General features: G+C 53.6%; 1 protein-coding gene across 2 annotated transcripts in view; it reads left to right on the top strand.

Annotated features, from left to right (window-relative positions):
* The window catches only part of HOMER3 (homer scaffold protein 3), a 29,411-nt gene continuing 9,665 nt past the window's right edge, over positions 1-19,746 (top strand). Inside the window, exons 1-4 of one of the 2 annotated variants that reach the window (XM_024209821.3) lie at positions 1-625; positions 13,586-13,742; positions 14,362-14,493; positions 15,497-15,604. In XM_024209821.3, coding sequence (XP_024065589.2) covers positions 621-625; positions 13,586-13,742; positions 14,362-14,493; positions 15,497-15,604 — 402 coding nt within the window. In that variant the 5' untranslated portion in view covers positions 1-620. Of the gene's footprint in view, positions 626-11,433; positions 11,710-13,585; positions 13,743-14,361; positions 14,494-15,496; positions 15,605-19,746 lie in introns of those variants that run through there. The other variant, XM_024209820.3, reaches the window with a different exon arrangement.

The raw sequence follows: 19,746 nt of genomic DNA, 5'->3' as shown, positions 1-19,746 counted from the left end.
GAGAAATGTGATCGAGATGGGGCAGTTGGCAGAGGAAGGAAGCAGATAAAAAAAAATGAGAGAGAGAACAAAGAAATCGCGACCAAGAGGAACAAACTGTGGAGGCAGCTTCACTTTTGGGGCTGTGGAAAGAACTTCCAGGGTATCTCAGTCGCTGGAATAACAGGGAGCAGGCTGCACTGCTGCAAAGGGTTTGCAAAAGGAGCAAATAATCTTGTGGCTGCTGCCCAGGCTGAAGGGAAAAAGGGATCCTGTGAGCAAGAGCGAGGAGGAAACTGCCTGCTGGAGACTGCAACATTTCAGTAGCAAAGTGTGCTCCAAAGTTCTCTCCAGGATCCCCTGGGCTGCAGCTCTTGGTGGGGAGAACCCCCACCCGGGAAGGTTGCCCTAGCTCTCACCCCCTGCCCCTCCCACGCATGCTTTGGGATTATAGGTCATTTTTGAACAAACAACAAAACTAGCGGATTTCAGAGTGAAATTCCGGAGGAAATTTAAAGAGCATCCGGATCCGGAGAAAGAGAGAGAGAGAAAGAGGAAGGAAAAAATAAATAAAAACGTGGAGTGAATCTAAGGCAACCAAAGAAGGGACAAGGAGAAAGAAACTGACACTGACGTGGAGAATGGGGTGAGATTGGCAGTTTTATTATTCGTGTGTTGTTTATTGTATTAATAATTTAAAGACCCTGATGTGTTTTTAATGCAGCAGAGTTGAAGGGATCAGGATTTCGAGTTGCAGTAAAGAAATTCAAGTTTAAATGTAAAAAAGTCCCCTAAGCTTTAGGGGTTCAGGAAGTGGATAGTTGCAGAGATTTGTAACTTACTTTATGTGACCCAAGGTGTGGGTGGAAGGCTCCAAGGGGATCCATATCTTGTATAAAATTCAGAATGGCCCTTTGGGGTGAAGTAAAGCACCTACTACCTTTGCAGCCCTTCCCAGAAGTTAGAGATTTCTGATTTTATTTTCTGTTGTGTTCAGTAAAGTGGACCCTACTTACATTTGTAAATGGGTAAATAGCTTGACTGAAAATCTCTGGTCATAACCCCTAAATTCTTTTAGGGGTGAAATATACTCTAAGTGGCTACCAGGCATTGGCATAGAAATGGGAGTTTAGGCTGGTATTTGATTTATGCATTTGTAATAAACCCCAACTGTGTCATTTAAGGATCTGACATGCTGCTGTGAGTAAGTTGCTTGTGTAATGAACACTTCTGGGCCACTTAGAAGCACGCTGGAGCTGGAGAAAGCCCCTGCCTGCTCCATCTCTCCAAGACTTTGAGTTTGACATCAGAGGAGAAATAAGTAACATTTTAATGGCTTGTGTTTCTTTTGCTGAGTTTTTGATTTCCCTCTTGGGCAGCCTGGGTTAAAAGACTGAACAGGGTGAAACAGATTCAGGTGGCAGAAGGGACACAGACATTAATTCTGATCTCAGAGTCTGTGTGAATCTAGAGTAAATCCATTTAAGTCAATGTGGTTTACACTGGGCCAGCTTAGATCAGAAACTGTCCCCTGCTTCCCTGTATCGTCTCTGCAATCCATATTGTGACTCCCAAACCCTCAGCCTTGGAATTGCCCGGAAGGGTGCAGCAGGTGGATAGGTTAGGACTGGCATCTTATCTTCCAGGACTATGGGATGGATCCTTCTTCTTGGAACTGTCATGCTATACCCAATGGCTGTGCCGTTTCATTAGAAGGTTGCCACTTCTCATGCAAAACGTTGGGATTGTGGTCACTGCGACAGAGTTCTTAGATTTCACTCTAATGATAGTGTCAAGGCAGCAACATTATAGTCAACGTGGAGATGACATTTCCACCCAACCCCCTGTCTTCAGTCACAGAGAATTGCTGAGCGGAAAGGTCTTTGTGTTGTGCATAGATTACATGGAAAGGTTTAGTCCCCTGGATTCCCAAGAGATTAGGAAAGCGTCACCTTTGAAATGATTTCCCACCAGTTGGTTTTAGTTGATCTATATTTTAAGCAAGGAGTTAGTCCTTACCCCCCATTGACGCTTGTCAGGTTTCCTTGTAACCCTTGTTCCAGTAATATCCATGGTGTAGCTTTCATGGATAATTCATTCCTGAACTCGAACATAGCTCTGGCGTACTGTAGGTTTTAGAGCATTGCCTTTGTACCTTTAAATAGCTAGTTGTAAATGTCACTTGGGTCACAAGGGAAGTGAATTCAGTCACCTCCTAGCTGAGCCCATACTGGGCATTTGTCCACATTTCAAACTAGCACAGGGCAGGCTGAGGAAAGGCCTAGCGTTGGCTGTTGGTCATGCTTCAGGAGCAATAGAACTAAGGTGCATTGGCAGAGCTGTGCAGGCTTCCCTGTGTGTGACCCCTGCTGTGCAATGAAGACACATGAGCAGAAATGGGTTTGAGCACAGATGAGTGTTAGGGCCTGGAGGTGCATTAGCAATACTATATGGGAAGCCCAGGACTGGCCTAGTAGGCGGGCTGCGGTGTATCAGCAGAGCTGTGTGCACACCTACGCCTGGTACTAGCTGCTGTGATGGGTCTCGCTTTCTGGAATATGTAAAGATTACTTAGATACATTTAGGACCCATACCAATGGAGGAAGTGGATTGCTGTGCATATAAGCCCCTTGGTTTGTGTGTGGCAAAGGAAGAGCCAAGAGACCTTGGAAACAGTGGGGGACAGCCATCCCAGAGTGGTAACTGTGCCAAGGACACTGGGCACCCAGCAGCAGCAGGTCATCCCTGCTCAGGACACGCCCCCGGTGGGGATAGGATTCTGGTAGAAGAAATGCTTAACCGTGTGCTGGGCCTTTAAGTGTCCCTGGTCCCCTTCCCCGTGCCTGAACTTGCATGCTTGGCATTGTGTTCCCCAGGCTAATCCGACTGGAGCATATTCAGCCAGGATTCCTCAGGCGGCTTTTATCTACAAACAGGCTGGGCGGGAGCCGCTTTTCATTCTTCATACTGAGCTCTCCTGGCTAATTCTGCAGAGGGAGAAGCGGCCCTCGGTGCTTCCCACCACTGCATTCCCACAAAGCAGTGGTGTGCAGTGTGGAACGGAAGCAAGCCGCAGCTAAGAGGGCTTGTGAGCCTGAAGGGAAGAGGCAGTATCTCTAGTGGTTAAAGCCAGGGGCTGAAAGTCAGGACTCCTGGATTGTATTCCCAGATCAGGAAGGACGTGTGATCTAGTGGCTAGAGCAGTCAGGCCCTTAGAGGCAGCTGCCTGAGTCCTGGGGAGAAGGAGCGCCGTGGGTTGTTATCCATCTGCGGCCTTTTCACTCGCCCCCTGGCTAACCTAGGAGTAGCTTTGATGGGCTCTGGAGGGGAACCACATCCAGCTCTTCCTGTCTAGAAGGATGGGAGGAATGGAGTGGGGGAAAGGTGCGGGGGTTCCTGTAGGCTCTCCCCTGCTCCGCCCCAAGCAATGTCACAGTAAAGTCAGCAGGGTTTCAGACTAAACTGGGGAGAAAAGTCAAGGCACTGAAAAGGGCATGTTGGGGGAGGGAGAGAAGGAAAGGAGGAATCAGTCCACATGCCCCACATTGCAGTTCTGAGATCCAGGGCTTGGTCTGTCTGTCTGACACACACCAGAATCCCGTCCTCCCCCAGGAAAAAACGTCATATGGAACAATCCTGCTGTCTGTGGCCTGCAAAGTGCAGGAGGTCAGACTAGATGATCGTGATGGTCCCTTCTGACTTTAGTGTCTATGAACCTTTCCCCTCATTGAGACCTCTGGTTCTGAGAGCTGATAGAGGGGAGAGCAGTGCTTAATTTGCACCAGCAGGGCTTGCCAGGACTGAGCCCCGGCACCTCTGGGCCTGGCAGTTCAGAGCCCCGGCACCTCTGGGCCTGGCAGTTCAGAGCCCCGGCACCTCTGGGCTTGCTGCATCAGTTATGAATGTAAAAAAATTGCTTGAGCCCCAGCATCTCTTTCATTATAAATTAAGCACTGGGCGAGGGCCCTGTCCCCGCTGCATCCAGCACAATCTCTTAGCTGACTCAGCAGGACAGTGGGCTGAATTCCAGAATGGAGCCAGGTGACGGTTCTCTTCCCTGGCCCCTTCCGCTCCCCTATGAGCTGCTCCACCCAGGAACCAGAGCTAGGGCTGGGGGAGAGAAAGGACGGTTAGGGTATGAGAATGTGAGTAATTAATGGGAATGGCTTTAAAATGGAATCCCGTAGAGCAGAGCCCATCCAAAAGGGGAGGAGACGGGGGGTCTAAACCCTCGAGTCTCATCCCCCTTAGAGCTACCTCTGATGTCCACCTGGATGCTCCAGTGAGGGCAGAACATACCTACACCTTCTGCTGGCTGGCACGAACACGGCTCTGCAAAGGTCTGAGCCGAGGCCCAAGTTGGGAGCCCCGTGTCTCTCGTAACTTACCACAACAGCTGGGAAACCTTTGGTGCTCTCTGACCCTGAGTTTAATCACTCCATGGCTTTCTCATCTGGGGGCCTTTGCCTTTGGGCTTGCTCACTTTGGCAGGCAGCAGAGCCCAGTCTGGCAACCTGCAGGGCACAATGTGAAGACGTGTTTCTTGCAGTGATCCTACTCTCTGTGCTATGAAAATACCCTGCAGCCCAGGTGGAACATGCTCTAGAAATGGCAGCTGTAGCCACAACCCCAGAGCCCTTCCCTGGCCCCCGGCCCGGGGGCTGCTGCGCAAGTATGGTTTATCTGGGCAGATCATTCTGCTGATCTGATCCTTTGGGGCCTGCCGCAAGGTGTGTTGTGCTTTGGATGACATGAGGCCCATGTGCTGCCCGGGTCTGGGCTGAATGTTACAGCATCAGCATCTGAGAGAAAGGAGAAGCTGCCCTGCCCTGCCCTGGCAGGTAATTCAAGAGCCCTGCAGTGTCAGTGTGAATTCCTCAAACGCCTCACTTGGGCAGTGGGGGCAAGCTTCCTGCATGCACCGTCACGTTTACCGGCATGGCTCAACCACAGCAAGAGGGGCAGCTCATTCTCCATGGCCCATCCCCCCATCTCTGCTGCTGCTGGCCAATGAGGGGGCCAGTTACTGGATGCATATGGGGACTGGGCTGAGCCCCACCAGCCTAATTTCACACCAGCAGCTTCCAACTGCTGCCCTAGTGGTAAAATGCCTCATTCTAAATCCCGCAGGCTTTCGCTGGAGTGCCCCAGAGCGGAAATCTCACTCTGAGACCTGCCAGAGCAAATCTTCCTCTTAAAAATCATAGTTAACAATCGTATCTTGGGCAGAACCGCCCCTCCCCATGCACACACTTCAGAATTTATAACAGGAGGGCGCTAAGCATCAGCTTCTCTTGAAGGAGCAGCCGTGTTAAGGACCATCACCAGTGCAAAGATTAAAACAAATGTCTGGTCTCCACTCATTCAGCACAGGGGGCTGGGCAGGTGAACAGGACATGATAAGCGATTCAATGAACCAGGCGTGCACGCCACAGGCTGGTGGGCAGGATTGCTGGGCCAGGATTGATGGCGGCAAAGAACGAAAGAACCTCCAAGGGGAAAACTTCCCCCGGAGTGTGCAATAGTCAGGGAAAGGACAGGGAGAAAGATGGAAGGGAGTGAAATAGCTTGAGCCAAAGGCAGCTTTGTAGTAGACAGGAGAAACCGCTCTCTGCACCCTCCTTTTGTTCCCACCCACCAAAGAAACCCGTTGGATGCAATAGAGGATCTAAAACAACCAATAAGAGCCTGCCTCCCTATCTCCACCCCACCCCATGAGCCTTGGCAGGAGGCTGCATTTTAACACATGCCCTTGTGGTTAGGAATCCACAGCTGCGGGAGGAGTTGGAGAGAGCTTGGAAATGTCAGGCAGGAATTTAAGAGATTGCTGCTGCCTGCGTTGCACTGGATTGCACTCCTGAGAAAGCAGAGCAGTGACTGAAGAAACATCCTTTCCCCGAGGGCTCAGGCAAGGCTAGGACCCTGCTAGGGTGACCAGATGTCCCGATTTTATAGGGACAGTCCCGATTTTTGGATCTTTTTCTTATATAGGCTCCTATTACCCCCCTCACCCCCTGTCCCGATTTTTCACATTTGCTGTCTGGTCACCCTAGACCCTGCTAGGCAGCAGGGATTGTGTCAAAAGAGAGAGAACAGAGAGGATGACCAGTGAGAAGCACTGGAGATGCTACTGCACCGTACAAACTCAGCTCCAGAGATAAATGCTATTGAACGGGCTTTTGAAATTCTACCCCTTTATCTGACCTGGTTTATTCCTGACTATGGGAAAACACTGCTTTTGTAGGATTTTGCGCCATCATCATCTTGGGAAGGGGCTAGCAAATGTTGTTAGTGCTTAGAAGGGGAGTAAATTCTAACCCCAGCTCTGCCACTGACTCCTGTGTCCTGGGGCAAGTCCCTGCCCCTCTGTGTCTCAGTTTCCACACCTGTAAAACAGCTGTGCAGCTCTAATAACGAGGATTAATGAGTGACCACTGTGAGCTGCTCTGATTAAAGGCATCCGTAGCCTGTGGTTCCTTGCTGCATGCTGGAAGTGTGCGAAGGTGTGTGTGACTGCTCACTCCAACAATCCCTTGGGACGGTGAAGATGAATGATGGGATCTGAATCAGGAACGGGCTCAAGAGCTGAGCTCCCCAGTGGCTGCGCCAGGCTCCTGGGTTACAGTGTGAATGTTGCCTTGCTGTAGCCTGCCAGGCCTGCCTCTGTGATGCACGTGTTTCTATAGATCCGTACCAGTGCGTGCATTACAGACGCGTTCACGCAGACTTTCCTGGGGCAGGCTCAGGAGGGTCGCATGTCAGATGTTTCTCTGTGGGTGTGCACAGGGGGCGGGGTAGAGGGAGGAGGAAAGGAAATGGGGGGCCTCTGGAGATAGGGATTCATGTGTGCATACACTACTTAAACCACATGGGGCCTGACTGGGATTTGATTTGATCCCTCTGCTCAGCAGGTTCATCCTATCGATCTTCAGTGCTGTCTCCTAAGAAGGAGCAGCTGCAGCCTCTCTTGGTGGGGCCCTCACTGGGAGATGGGGTCTCTCCTTTTCCAGCATGTGAGGGTGGTTCAGTTGCATTCTCTGAATGGACTGGGTCAGGGCTATTTAAAAAGATACCCCTTCCCAATGGGCCTGTAGGAGAAGCTGCCAAAGGGGAGGGGGATGCGTTGTCCTGGATGGACCGGACACCCAGCTCTCACCCAGGGCTCAGTCATGCCATGATTATTAGAGAATAGAGGGGTGAGCATTGGCTTTTAACCCTCTCCAGGTTTTGTCTTGTTCAGTAAATGCAGCACTGGTGAAAGTGCTGGATCAGGAATCCTAGAAATCAATGTTGTCTCCTTGTCCCTGGGATGGCAGACATTTGGGCATGCGTCCCTCACCGTACCCTGTGTCCTGACGTGGAAGGGCTCACCTCTAGGGGCTGGAGGGAATTCAGTCTCTTGGGCCCATTCAGTTCTTAGCTCCTCTGTCGAGACCACCAGCAATGGCGACACACCAATGATTAGCTGCTCTGATGTTTGTGATGTGGGCACCAATCGGTCAGGAAATGAACTCGGACATTGAAGTGATGGCAGCCATATAAGAACCTAGCTAGAAATAAGGCCAGCAGACAGTTTCAGATAAACTGCCTTTTGGTGGGACGATCAAGCCCGGCCTAGGTTCAAATCAGTGACTGACTCTGGGAATGAGCGACAGGGAATGGATCACTTGATGATTACTGTTCCATTCATCCCCTCTGGGGCACCTGGCATTGGCCACTGTCGGAAGACAGGATACTGGGCTAGATGGACCTTTGGTCTGACCCAGTGTGGCCGTTCTTATGGTCTTATGACTCAGAGGTGAATGGATCCATATCTCCTTGCCCAGTCGCCAGTCTCCTCCCAACACCTGATAGTCAATCTCAGCAAGTGGAGTTTTCCTCCTGGAGGCATCTCCCTCAGGGTAAGATCTCATTGCAAGAGGAGAAAACAACACAGCCTTAAGACAGCACTGTGTTGCTGCAATTCTTGTGTGAGGTGCCTTGATTCCATGGTGATGGGCACATTAGAAATCGCTAGATTAGCTAGACCATCTCTTTGTTCCCTTTGAAACTGCTGAGTTCTGCCCAGGAGAGTGGCTGGTTGGATTCCCTGCAGCCAGGACGGTAGAACACATTCATCAGACAGCAGGTCATCTTAAACTAACAGTGGGACATTAATAAGCAAGCTCTCCCCTTCCCCCTCAGTCTGGGACCAAAACCAGTGCAAAGGGGCCTGGATCCTTTCCAGTTGCCATCATCAGGCACTCACTGATCGGTCTCAGTCTGAGCCAGATCTTTGTCCTTTAACTTTGCTTCTCTCATAACGATCAGCAAGGGGTCGGCCCTGGGGCTCGGGGAGGGGTGTGTGTGTGACTTTATTTACACATGCCCTTTCTGCTGCCAAGCTGAAAGGAACTGTCAGCATTTACTGAGGTGTGTGACATCCAGGTATAGCCATGTAAAATGGGGGTGGGGCAACAGGCAACCTGACCATTCCAATCCTAGGCACTTTTGAGGCTATTTTTAAATGGTTTGTGGTGCTCCTGGAAAGGAGAGATCGATGGCATTGGCCAGAGGAGAGCAGAGTGCAGACAGGTGCTGGGCAGTCCTGCCCCACAGCCCTAAACTGCAGCCCCCCTGCTATTCCAGTTCTGGGTTCTCAGGCATAGCCCTGCCAGTGCCTCTCAGTCCTGACCCACGGCCCCCACACACCCCCCTTGCTATTCCTGTCTGGGCTTCTCCTGAGCAGATATTGTCAGCCGTGCTGACTTGGGCCAGGCAGCGTGGTGGTATTTAGTTGCAGAAAAAATGACAGGAAGGGTTAGGTGGAGACCATATAAGTCACTGTTGTGTGGCCCCTGGAGGGTTTGCCCTCAGGTCCTGGGAGGTCACTGGCTGTTTCACCAAGACCTGGCGTCTCTCATTGACATGTTTTCGGTTCCTATTCCTCTTTAGTTTTCTCTCCCTTTCAGTTTCCTGCCGAGTCTGTTTCCTTCCTCTTTCTTTCTGTCATTTGTTTCTCCTTGCTTCGTTCTGTCGCTCAGACCCTGGGAAGCCTTTTGTTTCTCAACTCTTGCTTTGGTCTTGTCAAACAAAAAAGCAAAACCCGAGAGGCAGGTCTCATCCGCCAGCCGGAGTCCTCCACAATGAATTTCTGTACCCGCTTCTTTGCTGGGGTGAAGAGAAGCCCCCTCCCCCAACAACTCCAGCCCCAGGCGAGGGGCCTGCGGCACGGGAAGTGCTGCTGATGAGAGAGACGTACTAACCAAAGCATTTCTGTAATTCTCCCAAACTGAGCACGAAGCTCTCCATGGCCTTTGGGCTCTGCACTATCCTGGAGCATGAACTACAGAGAACTAGAAGAGCTGGAGGCAACTGTGTGAGCTCTGAAATCAAAGCCTAAGCAGCCGCTTCCTAGAGCACTGTCCATGTGCCAGAGAGGCATCGTGGCTCGTTCGTAGCTTGGGTACTTAGGGGTAGGAAGGAGCATCCTGGCCCATTAAACTGTCTCCCCCATTCCAGGAAGCAGGCTCCTATTAGCAGGGGTGGAGGAAAGTTTGAGTGCTGGAGAGGGAGAAGATTCCAAATATTACCACTGTCGTGCAGTGTGCAAGTTAGTTTTGTTTTCTAGTGGGAGGAGAAGGATGGCGAGGTGTCCCTGATATCCCAGCATGCAACGCACGCAACCCTTTCCCCTACATTAGCACTTTCCAGCTGATGGCCTGAAGGTGCATGAGTGACTGGAGCCTCCCCAGGAGATAGGACAGTGTGTTTAACCCCATTTTGCAGATGGGGAAACTGAGGCACACAGAGGGGTAGGGACTGGACCCATGGCCACACAGTCAGGAATAGAAGAACTGAGGAGTCCTGGCATACAGCCCTGTGCTTTAACCACCACATCCCAAATGGACATGCAAGTGTAAGGCTGTTGTTCCCAGCTTCAATGAGAGGAGCAGGCTGGTAAGACAGCTCCCTGGATTCTGCACGTTCTGTTTCCTCAGCCCCTCGGAAGCTGCCTTGATGCAGGAATTGCCTCCCTTGCAGCAGGTAAATGTGCATCGAGGTGCAGCCCCTGCTATGCTGCAGGAGCAGCCAACTTGTCACCTGTTCAAATGGGGAGCATCGGAGGTCATTGGTACCTGTCTGGTTTGGGGAGTCGGTGAGGCTTGCCTGGAGGGACAGACAACTTTCCTTGTTAGTACGAAGTCTGGTAGCTCCAGCCTCCAGGAAAGCCCTTAGGGCATCAGCTGGCACATCAGTGGAGCTCAGCCAACAGCCGTGAGCAGGAAGTCCCAGACTGCCCCCCCCCCCACCGCATGGCACCTGTGCAGTGCCTGTTCCAGTGCAGAGCATGCAGGACTGGAGCAGTGTACTGGGGGAGGAGGCTGCATGGGGTTAGAGCAGTCAGTGCTGCCTGGGGAAGCCAGGGCAAAGAAAAGGGGTGAAATGGCCAGCACACTGGAACTGGGCCATTCTGTTACCTACGCGGCATTCCACTCCCCTGCCGTTTTCTTCCCCTTTCCTTGGGATCGGCAGGAGGCGAAGTAGTGCTGGCCTGTGCGGCTATTGTCTCACAATTACACCATCAGCAGCCAATCTTATTGTCCCTTGAGTCTTGCCCATCTTGGAGCGATCAATACAAAGATTGTTGGTAGTTTTCAGTCAGTAAACACCAGCAGTAATCGACCCCTGCCCCCGGGGCAGCCTCAGCAGAGAGCCTGAGGACTGAACACCCCAGGGACTTGGCCTCCCCTCTGCCCTGTAGAGGGGTTCCCCCCAGAGGGGTGGTTCACGGGCTGGCTCCTTTGCTGTCTGCTTTCTGTGGCACACCAAGTGCTGCAGACGATAACCCTGCAGGCACCATGGGGTAGTTTGCTCCTGCTTCTAATTGACAAAAATTAGCAACAATAAACATCCCCTGTGTTCCAGCCGATCTGAAAAGCTGCAGAAAGCGATGCCTAAGGTTCCTCACAGCCTTGGGCTCTGCTCTGAAGAGGGCCATGATGTCAGTTGCACCCTGGGGGGCGGGGGAGGCGCATGTAGCCAGTTCTAGCTCACGGCCACCCAGCTACTGCAGCGTTCTCTCTCTGGGGAGGCAATCCCTGTGCAGGGACATCTGGTGTGGATCTGGGCTTAATCTAAAGCCCACTGAAGTCAGTGGGGGAGTTTCCATTTGGATCGCAGCCTCACTGAGGGTGTGAGGAGGGGAAGGGTACCTCTTGTCAGTCAGTACCATTAAAAGTGACCAAACACCATTTCAGAGCCGGCGAAATTACGGACACACCAATGGAACTAATCCAAACTTTTCACTCCAGTTTGTCCCCGGCACTTATTGCCAGAGAATGTGAAACCAAAATAAACAGGGAAGCGGCTCTGTAGCCAGAGCACTTTGCTACATAAAAATAGCATAGTGCTAAAGCCACGGCAGCCCCTGTGCTCCTGCTGCCGGCACAGGGGCGGTTACTCTGAGTTACGTGGCTTCCCCTGCAAGCCGGACCGCGTGTCTGGTGACGAGAAATCATTACAAATTACAGACTTGGAGAGACTGGGACCAAGTGAGCCTCCTAAATGCTGCCCGACTAGGCGCTCTCTGTGCTGTGTGTGACAAATAATGACTGACTTTTCCATTGCCAGGAAATGAATCACTGAGGAGGCCAAACCAAGATCTAGGAAGCTGCTGGAAGACTGATGCATACTAACTTCACTACCTAATAGTCTGTCCAACCGTTACTAACCAATGTCAACAACTAGGTAACAAACTGCCTTTATCTCTGGCTGCCCCTTGCCCTGGGGTCTGGGATCAATGGATAGGAGTGTTAGCTTCCCACCCGCTGGAAATTGTGCCTCAAAGCGGTAAGGCAGGACTTAGGTCCCCCACCCCCACACATGAGCCGTGTATAAAATGCACCATGTGTTAGAGGAGACCAGGGACTTTGAGGCTCATTAGGAAAATACATCAGGGGAGGGCTGGGCGAACTGACCAGAGGGAAATCCCAAAGCTCCCTTTGGAAGGAGCAGGCTGGGATCCCGGGTCAGCGTGATGTGCTGCTGTGCAAGGGATCTGAGTCCAGGGTTGGGCAACGGGAAAAGGGCTTCAGCTGGGGAGCAGGGGCAGCCCTGTACACCACTCTCAAGCCTCCGCGACAGGAGTGGGCTTGGCCCTTTCTGGCTGGAAGGCAGGTTGGCTCACTGCTCCAGTGAGATCTTGAGCTGGGGGCAGGAAAGCAAGTTTCTGGGTTACAGGGGTCGTATCTGGGCCACACCAGCTGTTTTCATGCCTTGGCATGTAGGATGTATCAGCTCGAATTCAAGTTCACCCGCTCAGGCTCCTGCCTGCAATGGCCAGTGCCGGAGGTTTGAAAGGAATGCCGAAAAAGACCTCAAGCCCTAATGCACCTGGGCTATTGCCTGCCGGAGACAAATGTCCTCCTGCCGTGCTCAAGTCATGTCCTGAAGCCTGAGATCTGAGTTTAGCTTGTACATTACTGGTCATAAAATCCAGCCCTGGCTTGTGGCTCGCCAGCCTTCTGCAGCAGCTGATTCCATGCTCTGGCTGTGGCGAAGTGTTTCATTCATTCTTACATGACCTGCCTTTGATCCCATGATGTGACCTTTGCTGCAGGCTGCGCGGCCCGCGCATGAGCCTTGGGAGGAAGAGACATGTTGAAGGGGAGGCACTGTCTGTGCTCAAATCCCCAACCCAGTCTCCATCCCACACTCTCTTCAGGAGCGCCAAGTCCCAGACCCTGCAGGAAGGAGAGTTAGTGCAGCGGCAGGGCCGTCGTATGGTTGGACTCACCACGAACTAGCTGCTACGGTGCTAGGTGCACTACCTTCAAATCAGACTTCAAATAATGTGCCTACCCCAGTGTAGCACAATTCCCCCCGGCAGACCATGCTGCAGGGGCCCCAGCGTGTGAGCGCCTGATGACCTACGCGTGCATATGTGACACACGGACCCTGAGGCCTGCCCTGGGTTATTGCTGACGTGACATCTGATCTCGTCACTAGCTGGAGGGTGGGGAGAGGCCGGGAGGTGGCAGGGCAGAGCCCTAGTAATCTTAGCTGGAGGGGCTCTGCACGGTACAGAGAAATCTGCTGCCATCGTGCTGCTGGCTGCCATGGGTGGAGGAAGGGGTGGAGGAGGTGGCAAAAAGGGCTACAGGGCCTTTAGTTTTCTTCTCACTGGCATCAGCTGATGGTCCCCAGAGGTTCATGAGTCCGAGCTAAGAGCATCAGGGAATGTCTGGGTCTCAGGCCCGCTTCCTCTGGAGAAGCACAAAGAATCCCAAAGAGGAAGAAGCCTGGAATGGGAGCCCCTAGGAATAAGGGGTGACTGTGGTGAGTGGGGGATGCTAGAGCCCTTCCAAGCCAGGGAGTGAAGAACCGCCTCTCCTTCAGCTTAGCCACACTGGGCTGGAGGGTGCTTGTTCAGGATGTGCTCCCAGAAGTGCTGGCTCAGCGGGAGCTGGGGGTGCTCAGCACCTCGTGTCCCTGGAGAGGAGAGAACTAGCAGAAATGCCATGTGCTCTGCGGCGTGCGATGCAGATGCCAGGAAGCCGGCTCGCTTCCCACACTGCGCTCAGCACCCCCCGCTGCCTTGACAGTTCTGTTTGTTCTGTTCCAGGGAGCAGCCGATCTTCAGCACTCGAGCCCACGTTTTTCAGATCGACCCGGCCACGAAGCGGAACTGGATCCCTGCCAGCAAACATGCCCTGACCGTCTCCTACTTCTACGATGCCACGCGCAACGTGTACCGGATCATCAGCGTGGGAGGCACCAAGGTGAGGGCCACATGCAGACCAGGTAGCTTGCCAGCAAGCGTCCCTCTGGCCGTGATCACTGAGTGCTTCCCGCTTCCCTGAACACTGGGCAGCCCTCAGAATGGAGCGCTCGAGCATCTCCACAGCTGGGCATGGAAAGTGTTACAGCCAGTGTCTTCACACTGACGTATTTAATATCCAAGGTGAATTTAGTGCTGGTGGAAAGACAGTGCTGCGACTGATAGCCCTATGCACAGAGCATGCCCACCCACTTCCTCCCACCGGTGCCTGGCCTTGTGCTGGGGGGACCCCCTCTTGGCCTCTGAAGGCTGCTCTGGTCCTTCTGACCCTTGGCCTTTCTGCTGATGCCAGTTGTGGGGGTGGGTTTTGTGGCAGGCCCTAGACACAGGACCCATTCATGTCACACGGCCTGTCCGACTGGAATGACCTTTGCTCACTGGTAACTTGGGCTGGTATCCTAGAGGTAAAAGGCTCCTCTATAGCACCACGATGGGTGAATGATAAATGTGAGGGAATTCCCTGACTCATCCCACACTATGGAGCTTTGGAGAGTACAATCCATCTTGCAGACTACAGCAATTCCACTTTGACTGAGGGTCCCTGTTCCTTCCCCCCACAGGCCATCATCAACAGCACCATCACCCCCAACATGACCTTCACCAAAACCTCCCAGAAGTTTGGACAATGGGCGGACAGCCGAGCCAACACCGTGTACGGGCTGGGCTTTGCCTCAGAGCAGCACCTCTCCCAGGTAACGTTGCAGGGGCTGATGGCAGGCTGACCCACCCAAGCAATGGGTGGGAGCGGGTGGGGGGGAATCGCTACATAATCTAATCCACCAGGAATGCCAAAGGAAGTATCAACTCAGGTGTCCATGCTCTGAGGAGGAAGGGTCTGGGGACAGAATCAGGTACGGTCTGATCTGGTGCAGTGTGGGGCCGGGAAGCCCTAAGATATGTGCGGGACAGAATGAACGTCAGGGTCACATTTTCACAAGCGCCTGAAGTGACATTTTAAAAAGTGACGTAGGCTGCTAGGACCCAGATCCTCACAGGAATTTAGGCTCCTAACTTTCACTGATTTCAGTACCCTTGAGGACCTGCCTGTGGGTGTAAGGGTCTGTCTACACTGCAGTCAGAGGGGCACTGCAGCATGTGTAGGCACACCTGAGCTAGCTTTGATCTGTCCAGCTCAAGTGACAATAGCAGCGACTCCTGTACAGCCCTTCTCAGGCTCCGGTCTGTACTCCCGCAGCTTGTCCATAGGGGCTGGAACTAGGGGTGCTGCAGCACCCCCTGGCTTGAAGTGATTTCCATTATATACAGGGTTTACAGTTTGGGTCCATGGCTCTCAGCACCCCCACTATACACATTGTTCCAGCCCCCCTGAGCTCGGCCTTACCGCTATTGTTGTTGGCGCTGGCTGGATCAAAGCAAGCTCGGGAATGTCTACGGATTGCACTTAGCCACTTCTGACAGCATTATTGAACACATCTGTACAGCATGGGCACCCCCGCAGCAAGGACTCAACTCCTCACTCTTGGTCCTGGTCTGGGATGGGATGGGGCCATTCTCTGGACATTACCACTAGCTTGGGGCGGAAGCAAAAAACATGCCAGATCCCTGGAAAGAGGCAGAGAGAGGGAGAAATAGCGACGGGAGGAGGGAAGTAAACCCTAGCAGCTGTTCTCGCTTGTCGGACGTTTCTGTAAGACAGTAGAGTGACCCTCTCCCCATCTCCCCCCGTTCCCCTAGTTTGCGGAGAAGTTCCAGGAGGTGAAAGAAGCAGCCCGTTTGGCGAGGGAAAAATCGCAGGATAAAACGGAGCTGACCAACCCAGCCCTGAACATTACGTCTCACCAGGTAACTTTGGCAGCTGAGGTGGGGCTGCTAGGGAAAATGGTCACCATCCCATTGTCCTCTGGCAACAGGGGCAGAGCCCATCACTTTCCCCAGAGCACCAGCCACCAGCCGGAAGGGCCCTGAATGCAAATCCCCATGGGAGGCACCAGGCACTGAGCCAACCGGCCTTAGCAATTCCAAGCCCTGTCACTCACGTGCATCTACAAAAGGCCTCCCACGTCTGCGGAGAATGGCCCATGCCAGGGCTCACTGGGAACGTTTCATTAAGGTAGTGCTGATGGAGTGGGGTAGTCTGTAGTTAGCCCCTCCACTTCTCTCTCCCCTGGAGACCAAGTCGCAGCCCAGGTATCCCTGGTGGCATGTTGAAAGCATGACCTGTCTCCCTAAACCAGCCTCCAGTGCCTGCTGGACGGAGAGAGGACGGGCCGTGGTGCGTTCTACCCCTCTTCTCCCCACGGCAGCTCTTCAGGAGCTGTGCACCCTGCGGGTGCATCCCAGAGGTGGCTCTGCATTTCCCTGATCTCCTGGCAACGGGAGGGGAGCTGGGGGACGAGGACACTGCGTTCTCTGGGCTGAGTACAGATGGAGCGGCAGCAGAGGAGGAGGAGGCAGTGCGAACAGCACCTTGGCCTGCAGGAAAAAGAGGAGGAGGAGGCGGCTCTGCGGAGACTGGAAATGCCGTACATGGTGGAGCAAAGGGAGACATCTCTCCAACTTGACTCCCATTGTCTCTCCCTAAGGGATGGGAAATGGGGAAGGGAATAGAGAGCGGAGTGAGGGCAGCAGAGCCAGGGCCCACAAAAGCGAAGGGTAATCGTGTGAGAGCTCCAGGGGCTAGTCGGGGATCTGTCAGTCATGGGGCGGGCTCTGCAGACCAGGTAGAATGTGCCTGCGTGTACTGGGGACAGACGACTTCCAGCACCTCGGGGCAGGCTCACGGCACAGTGCCTAAAGCAGCTGCTAGTTCAGAACTGCTCCGTGTAAATGCAGCCCAGGAGAAGGTGTCAGCGTCTCTCCTTCCCTACTGCCTATTCGACTCCACAGCACTAAAACTGGACCAAGGCAACCTGACCATATTGGCTACTGCTCTGAAGGGAGGTGGGTGCAGGGAGGTGCAGGGCAGGGGGCGTGTGGGATGAGGCATCGGCCCTTTATGCTTCCTCTCATCTCTCTCCCCCTTCTGTATGTGGGAGGGAGGAGGCAGAGGCAGTGGGCAGCCTTCCCCGCCAGCCTCGTTCAGAGCACCAGGTCAGGGCCACCATTGTTACAGCACACAACTCGCTGACAGCCTTGTCTACTGCCTCCGTGTGCTCATACCAGGCTCAAGGCCATGATACCAGTGTCTGGGTGGGGGAAGTTGTGTCAACTGGCCAGGTGCATTGTGGGCAAGGTCACCTTCCTCTGCACCATCCGAGATTGACTGCTGCTGGAGGAGGCATGATACTGGACTGGATGGAGCAGGCGGGGGGGGGGAGAATTATCTCCCCCGCCCCACACACACACACACCCCCGACACAGAAAGGTGGGCTGCTCTTTCCTCTGCAACGCCTTGCATGTGTAATTCCCAGTTCCACCCTTGTAGTGCTTAGCTTCATCGCCTGAGATCCGGGCACCCAGCCCTTCCATCCATGGAGCTACACACAGCTCTCCCCGGCTCTGCTCCTTCGGGAAGTGCGGCTGGCTCTTTGGGGTTTGAACCCCCATCTCTTGCGGCCGAGCGCACGTCGCCCCTACAGGTCACTCAGCCTCCAGTGCTCAGTAAAACCTCCTCTGGAGACGACACGGGGCCTCATTCCCCTCTCACGCCAGCCTCAACCGGGAGCTGCCCCATCGACTTCAGAGACGCTACCTCAATGTAAAACTGGGGGGAGTGAGAGGAGACTCAGGCTGCCCTCCTCCTCTGTCTGGGTCTGGTGCTGGCAGGCACCAGGCAGGGCCGGGCCTGGGAACGTGCTGGGCGCTGCAGTCTCTGAGATGGAATGCCCTGTCAGCAGCCGACTGATACTCCAGCTCCCATGTCAGGGATTAATATCCCACCCCCGGCAGCATCGCTTGCTCACCCCTGGGGCGACTACTTGCAGCACAGCACAGCCTTGCAGCAGCTGCTGTAGTACAGCGAGAGAGATCCGTCTACACACACAGCCCATCATAACCCTACTGCCTGTCCCTAGACCCCCGTCGCTAGTCTGTATGCGCACACTTGCACTGCCCCTCCCAAACCCCACCAACCTGCAGGCATACGCACACACACCCTTTCCATACTTCTCACTGTGTGCCTGTACACACATGCACCATCCCATACACCTTGCTGCTTGCCTGTATGGACACACACTCCCTTGCCACTGCCAGCCAGCACACACACGCTGTCCCGCACACCCCTCCACTGGCCTGCACACACACCCTTCCATACAGTCCATTGTTGGTCTGTACACACACACCCCATCCTGTACAAACACCCCAGACGCCCTCTTGCTGCCTGTCGTTTTTGGGTCTGTCCATTAGCAGGGCTTCACACGTGAGCCTCGTCCATAAATAACTGATTGGTCAGACCTCCCTGATTCCCTGCGTTTCCCTCAGCTCCAGCGTCCTTAAGCTTCAGACTTTCAGAGGTGTGGATCTCACTTTGCAGCAGCTCTCCTCTTAGGGCCACTTACCCGTCCATCACTGCCTGCCTCTGCAGACCCAAAGTGTCGAGTTGGGTGCCCGACAATGTGAGGCCCCTAAAAGCAGGGGGCAGTTTTGAAAATGTCCCGAGGTGCTGAGCACCCCAAGCTCCCATTCACTCTGTTGGAAACCAGACTCTTCCCCTTTCCCTGCCTCAGTTTCCCCATCTGTAAAATGGGGGTGATAGGTAAGGGGATGGGGCAGGCAGGGGTGTGTGTTTATAAAGCACTTTGGGATCCATGACATTCCTAGTCACCCTTTCTGGTCAGCGCCTTTCTCTTCAGGCCTCTCCACACTATGACTTTCAGCATAGCTCATGGCCCTGTCTTGCTCATTTACAGGCATCAGCAGATTCCTAGGCCAGGTGGTTGTCCTTACCCTGGAAAGTCACTGAGATCAGGTGGCTGGGTGTTTGAGTGCTAGCTATAAACCCTGGAGGACTCCACTGGTCCCAGGACTGGAAGGAGAAGGCTCGGCCAATCCCACACTGGGGGGCTCTGATGTCTAGCACTCAAGCTGTCTTTTTATAGATCAGTTTGTAACTTCTGTGCCTAGTTTCTTCCCTTCTGTCAGCAGATGTGCGAGGAGCTGTGGGCTCTCAGGTGGCTGCAGGGTATAGAATCTGCTTGTGCCATCTGCATATACATCCCTGCTCTGTGGTGTCTGTTCTCCTCAGATAACAATCTGGAAGGATCTTTTCATGAATCCCGTTGGGATTCTGTCCTGATGCAAGCAGGGAGCGACAGTGCCATGGAGCAGGGTGTGCACTTTGGGGCAGGGGCTGCTTCTTCCTTGTGTTCGGAAAGTGTCTAACACCTGGCGGGTGCTACTGTAATATAAGTGGCTCCTGCCTTCTCCATCTTTGGGCTTCAGGGGCTCCCTTCTTGTCCGAGCTCACCGCTCACCTGCTAACCCAAGGAGCAGAAACTAGACTGGGCAGCTGAACTCAGCGTCCTACCCAGCGGGGCAGACACTAGCCACGGGCCCCTGCAGGATCCACAGTCTGCGCCTCTCTGACAGGTTTATAGGTCACTATGTCTTGGAGCCCCCCGGGAACAAGGCAGAGACTCCTCTGATGGCAAAGGGGCCACTGTGGTGGGGCAGCAAGGCCTGAACCCCTGAAGTCACTCACTGTTAAGTGATTCAGCACCTCGTGCATGGCCTTCAAGGGGCCAGGTTAGCGGCCAGGACCCCATCGGCATTTACCAAGGGCAAGTTTGGGGCCAAAGAACTTATCACCTTAAAAAAAAATGCACATCAAGAGGGAGGAACATCTGGTGAGCTCATCATGGAGGAGCTGGACTCTGAGCCCACCAGCTCAGAGATTTTTGTGCTAGGACTGCTGCCAGAGGCACAAGGCAGTCACCACGGGCTGGGGCAGTGAATGGGGGAGCCACTAACCAGGGTAGAGAGGGGCTTATTAATCTGAAAACAAAGCTGTGCCTCTGTCATCCATCTATCCCTCCATCTGTCTATCC

This window comes from Terrapene carolina, unplaced genomic scaffold, assembly GCF_002925995.2.
Source record: "Terrapene carolina triunguis isolate 2854851 unplaced genomic scaffold, T_m_triunguis-2.0 Scaffold194, whole genome shotgun sequence".
NCBI classification, from domain to species: domain Eukaryota; kingdom Metazoa; phylum Chordata; order Testudines; family Emydidae; genus Terrapene; species Terrapene triunguis.
This window is presented reverse-complemented; position numbering and strand designations above follow the sequence as displayed.